The 7,116-nt window shown below is 42.0% G+C and overlaps 1 protein-coding gene across 1 annotated transcript; it reads right to left on the bottom strand.

Moving 5' to 3' along the window:
- Positions 1-1,073: 1,073 nt before the first annotated feature.
- LOC125303819 (E3 ubiquitin-protein ligase TRIM35-like) lies at positions 1,074-6,827 on the bottom strand. Its single transcript, XM_048257749.1, has 6 exons — positions 6,411-6,827; positions 5,986-6,081; positions 5,654-5,872; positions 5,502-5,524; positions 4,364-4,482; positions 1,074-2,337 (listed from the first exon to the last, which is right to left on the bottom strand). The coding sequence occupies exons 1-6, from the start codon at positions 6,816-6,818 to the stop codon at positions 1,805-1,807; spliced, it is 1,398 nt and encodes a 465-aa protein (XP_048113706.1). The 5' UTR covers positions 6,819-6,827; the 3' UTR covers positions 1,074-1,804.
- Between the last annotated feature and the right edge of the window lie 289 nt (positions 6,828-7,116).

Here is a 7,116-nt window from a genome sequence, read left to right as displayed (position 1 = left end):
CAGTAAATGTACTGCCTTGACACATGACACTGTTTGGGTATGACATACTGTTCAAAAGTTTGGGGTCACTTATTCCATTCCACTCAGCAGCAGTTTTCAACAGTCATTTACAACATTAATGTTGAAAACAAGGACATTTCTAAGTGACTCCAAACTTTTGAACAGTAGCATATTTTGCTAAATGTTCAGTAACACCACTCAGATCAGACCAGTGGGTCTTCTCAACAAGTTCTGATACAGCATATGTACTGTACATGGCCCCTAGTGTCAAATACGTCTTTTAGCCATTTCTGTATCTCAATGTTTTTAGTTAAGCCACAGTAAGCACACTGAAGGGTCTATAGGCACAGTTGACCCTGAGGCCTCACAGTTGTACACAATGTATGGTATACAGGTGCATCTCAAAAAATGGAAAAGTCCACTGTCCTGCATAGACTAAGAGATTAAAGGCTCAGGAACCATTGCTGGTGTTTTGATTTAAAAAGCTGATTAGAGCTCATCTCAGGTTGAAATATCTGTACCATAAATTCTCTATTGTTATATTCTGAGATTCTGGATTTTTCATTTCCATGAGCTGTAAACAGTAATCATCAGGATTAGAATAATCAAGACAAAAAACAAAACAAAAAGAAGGCTTGAAATATTTCACCATATGTGCAATGAATTTAGAATTTAGACCTTTTGAAATAAAAAACGTGGAATAAATGACATTTTTGAGATGCACCTGTATGGTTTCTCTTCAACCACTAGGTGGCAGAAGAGACCTAAGCAAATAAAGCACATGAGAACCTTGAAAGACAGAGAGTAAGTCAAAAATAGGGAAAAGTATTCCAAAGTCAAACCCAATTATGTCCAGCTAAACAGCCAAAGAATACCAGACATGCCCACCAATAATGTAGGCCTACCCTAACATAGGCTACATCAAAATACTAAAGCCCTTCCATGACCTGCCAAAGCAGTTCATTGTGTTTTTGTGTTTATTATTGTTTATTTATGGTATTGTAACCCAACATAGCTACTACTTAAATAAACATATGTTGACATAAACAAAAGTTTGTAAAAGTTTACCACTGCTTTATCCAGTTGAGTCACAGTATTTAGTCACAGTAGTTTGCATAGCACAATAATTTATTTACAGTGCCCACTGTTTTACCTCTTATAAGTTCCGTTTCTTTAGAAGAGGAATAGGCTCAGCTTCCTGAATTCATGCAAACTCTCCTCTTAATGACTTAGCTGAGGCTATGCAGCACAACAAGTGTGACAACCTCAGTTCACAGTAATTGGCATAGAAGAAGAATTTGAAGATAGGAATACATTTTTTTTTGTTTATCTGGAAGTGTCACGTCTGTTTCCAACCACAGTGTCCCATTTAAGGGGAGAGTTAGTCATTCTAATTCCTTGCACTTTTCTGTCAAATTCTGTGGATAGCTCCTCACAGTCCTCTGAGTCCGTACTTTCAGTGTTTGTGCTCAAAAAGATCCAGTGTTCACTCACAGTGCTGGCTTTGTGAATGGGAAATAAACAGTTTATCAGACTGAGTTGTAAACAACATGCTCCAGGAGCACCGAATGGAAGGATGTCATTTGTTTGTTGTACAACAACCTTTCGGCAAAACAAAACAAGTCAAAACAAAATGTGAACTTTGCTTTCTAAACACTCAAATCAGCATCAAGGTCAAATCAGCAATATTTTCAGTGAAACTACAAATAAATCACATTGTCCCTCACTGACAGAAAGAACTATGATGCCTTGTGCAGGTGAAAACTGCACCCTGTGAAGTGTGAAATAGAGAGATGAGTTCTTGTTACAGATTCACAGAAGGCTTCAGGGTTAAGATCCTCAGTGGCTGAACAGAACTCACATTGCAAAAGTATGGGTACACCGTCTCTGTGAAAGTGTGAGTGAATGAGTGGAGGAGTCCACCAGTATCCGCGTCAGAGAAGCTCACCCTTCCTCTGTCCCATTCTAGCTGTACTCTGATCCTCTGAGGTTCCTGATTAACCGTGAGGGGAGTGAGGAGTTCCGTGGAGTAACCTTTGCCGTACTTACCGTTAGCACAACCGATATACCAAAGACCAAACTTCGAAAGCTGTTCCCTGTTTTTGCACTCGGACTCCGAGACTACCCCCAGAGCCCAGGTTGGGCAGTCTCCAACCTCTACCTCCCAGCTGTGCGTCCCAGAGGTGAAGCCCTCGGAGGCCAGGACGCTGGTGTAGCCGTCAAACCTCTCAGGATTGTCAGGAAGCTGCCGGATCTCAGTGCAGAGTTGTAGACTGGTCAAGTCATCGGACAGCGAAAGGCACGGGTGTGCTGTGTTTGGGTCCAGTGTCACAGGTGCTGGACAAAGACAATGATCATCAGTATGTGTCTGTAATGTGACAACTAGCACAAAAAGTAAGGAAATTTGTGTTTGGTAGATTATTTCTCTGTGGTTACAATGCTTTTTGGCAATAAATCTTATACCGTTGGAAAGCCTGTTTGGTTCCCTTTCAAATAATGCCCTTTTTGTAAGGAACATGCATTTGTGGGATGAGCAGCAGCGCTGAGTATGTGGGTTGCGCCCATGAAAAATTTGGCAAATCTTTCATGCAAATCAAATCTCTGGTTATTTTGCTGTTGTTATTGGCACTTGTTTTGAGCTTCTGGTCCCCCAGGTGCTGCCAATCAGATGCCTGATTAGAATGTGTCTAAATGAGTACACAGTCAGAGCGTCGGACTTTGATGATGCCGCGGAGATAGAGGAAGATCCAGAAATTAACCTGGTGAGCAAGAAATGTGCTACCTGCAAGAATTGTGCAATCTGTTGCTATTTCCTTCTCCAGCAGTTAAACCTCTTTACCTGTGCCTACAACTTGCTGGGGCAGCCGTGGCCTGCTGGTTAGCGCTTCGGACTTGTAACCGGAGGGTTGCCGGTTCAAACCCCAACCAGTAGGCACAACTGAAGTGCCCTTAAGCAAGGCACCTAACCCCTCACTGCTCCCCGAGCACCGCTGTTGTTGCAGGCAGCTCACTGTGCCGGGATTAGTGTGTGCTTCACCTCACTGTGTGCTGAGTGTGTTTCACTAATTCACGGATTGAGATAAATGCAGAGACCAAATTTCCCTCATGGGATCAAAAGAGTATATATACTTATACAATATATGGTTAGCATATAAATTCCTACTAACACCGTCATGCACTCAAGTGGCATGCGAACGGAGTTTTTCCACTCTTAAATTCATCAAGAATCGGACACGATTGTCACAGGATAATTTGGAGGCCTTTATGCTGATGGCGACAGAGAAAGAGGTCCAATGAACTTGGATGCTGATGACGTGATAGACAGGGTAAGAGCAAGCTCCTTCGCACCTTGTTAACTGCATGACATTAATTAAGACACAGTCCATAGGTGTCCCTGTGCACAAACCTTCAGTTGAACAGGTGCAGGTGAGGCAGGTAAGTATAATCCAACAGTGAAAGATCAAGAATCATATTTATTAAGTTAACAGTGATCAGTGTGCGGTGATTCTTGATCTTTCACTCTTGGATTAATTAAGACACGTTTGTGTATCGGCTGCTCTGATATATTCTAGGCTATTATTTTTTTCATTTTCATATTTCATATTGCATTAATTTTTTGGAGTTGTGCATTGATATATCCATGTTCTTGGTTCAGTCTTTATGCATATTAAAGTTAAAGTTCATCACTAATGGGGCTACAAACATGTGTGTTATTTCCGTGAATGTGAAGTTATATCTGTGTGTTGCGGGCATGTGCACGTGCAGATTTGCAGTCAAGGTTTGCATGGCGATATGGTCAACCGGCTCTCTGCCCAGACAATCTGGAACAGACTGCACCGGTTTCATAGGACTGCCTGGAGCCTGACTGCCCTTCACCGTTGCGCTAGTGTCGGCAACACTTGCATTGGAACCTGAACATGTGGAGGAACGTTATGTTCAGTGATGAGTCCAGATTCTGGACTCATGGGATGGGATGCCATCCCACAGCAGTGTGTGACCAGGCTGGTGACCTGCATGAGGAGGAGGTGCCAGGTTGTTGTGGCTGTGTATGGTTCTTCCACATGCTAAGGCTCCTGTTTGTGAAACGTGTGTTAAATTGCCAATATGTCTTGTTTCTTCAAACTTCAATCATCCAATCTACCAAACACCAAAAGTCAATGGCAGAATAAGGTGTTTGGCATTGGCAGAGAAGATTTTCATTTTCATGGGCGCAACCCATATACTCTGCACAATGCATGTTCCTTACAATGGCAATTTTTGTGCTCAGTTTAGTACTCTTTTTTTTCCAAGACGTTTCAGTGATCATAAATCTGTCAAAAACTTGATTAGTGACCGTGAAAAAAAGTCAAATGCTAAAACTTACCATACTCGATGATCCCTTGCATCTTCTCCCAGACGCTGAAATTCAGGTTGCTCAGATGACTTGCCACATTAATCAGCTTCGCTGAAACTTCTCCAGGATCCTGAAGTGTGCTCTGGGCTCTGCAATGACAGTTAGGAGTCGGTTCTGCTCAAGGCTGTCACTACAAATCACACAAACAAAAAACTGAATAGAATGAAATGAGTAACCCAATTTCCTATAAAGTTGGGACGCTTTGTAAAATGCAAATGAAAACAGAATGTGCTAATCTGCAAATTCCGTACACCCATATTAAGCTACAAAAAGGACTTAGACAACAAATCAAATGTTTAAAGTGACAAATTTGACTACTTCATGGAAAATATGAGCTCATTTTGAATTTGATGCAAACACGTCTCAAAACAGTTGGGACAGTGCAACTAAAGGCTGCAAAAGCTGAGAATTTCTCTGTAATTTCTCAACTAATTAGGGTACTGGCACCATGATTGGGTAAAAAAGAGCCTCCCAGAGAGGTAGAATCTCTCAGAAGTAAAGATGTGGAGGTATTCATCACTCTGTAAAAACCTGTGTGGGTAAATAATGCAACAATATAAGAATAATACTCCTCAATGTGAAAAACCAGACCTATTTCTTATGTCTTATGTCTTACCTATGTCTTATCTCATTTAAGATTATTTTTTGGAAATTATGGATTGCATCCTCCAGGCTAAAGAGGAGAGGGACTATCCAACTTGTTGTGCACAGTTCAAAAACCAGCATGATGGTATGCCAAGGATAGGACAACATTTCATCATCAAAACCCTAGCAACTGGTCTCCTTAGTTTCCAAACATGTACAGAATGTTGTTAAATTAAGAGGTAAAGCAACACAGTGGCACACATGCCCCTGTCCCATTTGTTTTTTAGAAAAAGTAGTTGTGTTAGTATAGTGTTGCTGGCATCAAATTCGAAATGAACATATACTTTCAACAACAACAATAAAAAAAAAACATTTAATTTGTCTGTTTCAGCAATTGATATGTTATCCTTGAACTATTCCAAATATTGGGTTAGCATGATTGACAAATCATAGCATTCTGTTTTCATTTACATTTTACACAGCATACAAACCTTTTTGGGTTAAAGAGTGAGAAATGATTTACCTTTGCATGATGGAACTGTAGTTCTGAAAAGAGAGAAGAGAGTGTATTTTCTTTTCTGACCATACTCATGATAGCTCATGATTCTTACATGTCAGTTTAGTCATATTTCTATACAATGTAATCATTTAGGGACAAAATAAACCTCTTTATACCTGCAGAAATGGAACATCGGGCAACTTCATCTCCATCTCCATGGCATGAATGGTTTCAGAGAGATATGATAGCTCCTGTATGTTCTTCATCATCATATAACTTTTCTCCTCCTCTTCCTCCCGAAGCGCTGTGATCCGGGCCATCTCCTCGTCATGGAGGAACTGGTAGAGCACCTGGAATTGTCCTTTAATCTGCAGCTCTGTATGTCTGGCCTGGCACTGAAAACAAAGACCGTCCCATGTAAATTCCCTCCCAGGATGCACTGTTGTAGGTAGAAATCACATGTCCTGAATCAAATGTACGGAATCACCCGTAAGTTACTTATACCCACCTTCAAGTGTTTGATTCTTTGATTCAACTTTTGCTGAATTCCTTCATAAGTGGTAAGATTTTCTCTCAGTGGCGTCATCCGTGTCTTGAGTTCTTCCTACAATGAAACATCATGAAACTGAGGCAGTCAGGGAAAGTCAAGGAAAAGTCTGGAGTGGGAACATAGTGCATATAGCCATGTTTCAATCACCTGCATGCATGTATGCTAAGGAGTTTTTTGGGGGTTTTATCCCATTCAATATCAACTGAATCAAGTTGAGACATGTAAAATCAAAGCCAAAGCCAATGCCAAATATACCAAATATAGCCTGCACTGTGGATTTGTTCTGAAGTTCACTCTTCACCCCAATTGCATACAATACATTCAACTGTACCAGGTGATCCAATGAAAAACCCACAACAGAGATCAATATCAGCAGCCTCTACCTTGAGATCCTGTGCTGCTTCATCTATTGGGCAGAACTTGTGGTCTGTGTGTTTCTTTGAGTCCCGGCACACCAAGCACACCAGCTCCTTGTCCTCCAGACAGAAGAGTTTCAGTCTCTCGCCGTGGAGGCGGCACAGCACCTCGGCGTCCGCCGCGGTCAGCTGCTGGCTCCGCTCCTGCAGGTAGTCCTCGCAGAGTGTCTTCAGCACCAGATTAGAGGGCAGCTGCTTCATGGAGATGCTCCCCCTACAGACAGGGCACTCCTGGGTGTCCTTCTCTTTCCAGGAGAGCTGCAGGCAGAGGCGGCAAAAGCTGTGCGAGCACAGCAGAAACACAGGGTCCTGGAAGATGTCCCGGCATACCGGACACGAGAGGTTCTGCTCCAGGAGAGAGGACTGCAGGTCCATTGTCAGACAGATTGAGTTACCGTTCCGCTGTTTTTTTGTTGTTGTTGTTGTTGTTTTTTGTATTTTCTGAGCAGAAACCTTTAATTTTCTTTAATTTTCATTCTATTCTTCTCTCTGCCTTTCCTTCTACCTGTCCCTCTTCCCTTTCTCTCTTCTTTGCCCACCAGGCATATGTCTTGCTTAAACTGATGGCTTAACATAAAAGGCAAGTATGTTCAGGTAGAGCAGACGTAGTCTAAATGTCACGGTGCGGTGTTGAGGCTCCTCTCTTTTACACACACCGGTGCACGCCAGAGGG

Source organism: Alosa alosa, chromosome 11 (assembly GCF_017589495.1).
Source record: "Alosa alosa isolate M-15738 ecotype Scorff River chromosome 11, AALO_Geno_1.1, whole genome shotgun sequence".
Classification (NCBI taxonomy): domain Eukaryota; kingdom Metazoa; phylum Chordata; class Actinopteri; order Clupeiformes; family Clupeidae; genus Alosa; species Alosa alosa.
The sequence above is the reverse complement of the archived record's forward strand: the minus strand, read 5'-3'. Positions and strand labels throughout refer to the sequence as shown.

What these genes read in the sequence shown, in the direction of transcription:
- LOC125303819 (XM_048257749.1), bottom strand. Translation starts at nt 6,818, where the DNA reads ATGGACCTGCAGTCCTCTCTCCTGGAGCAGAACCTCTCGTGTCCGGTA. An exon ending in AAGCAGCACAGGATCTCAAG is followed by an intron (nt 6,082 to 6,410) that starts GTAGAGGCTGCT and finishes GTTTCATTGTAG; the next exon opens with GAAGAACTCAAGACACGGAT. An exon ending in AAAGAATCAAACACTTGAAG is followed by an intron (nt 5,873 to 5,985) that starts GTGGGTATAAGT and finishes CTTTGTTTTCAG; the next exon opens with TGCCAGGCCAGACATACAGA.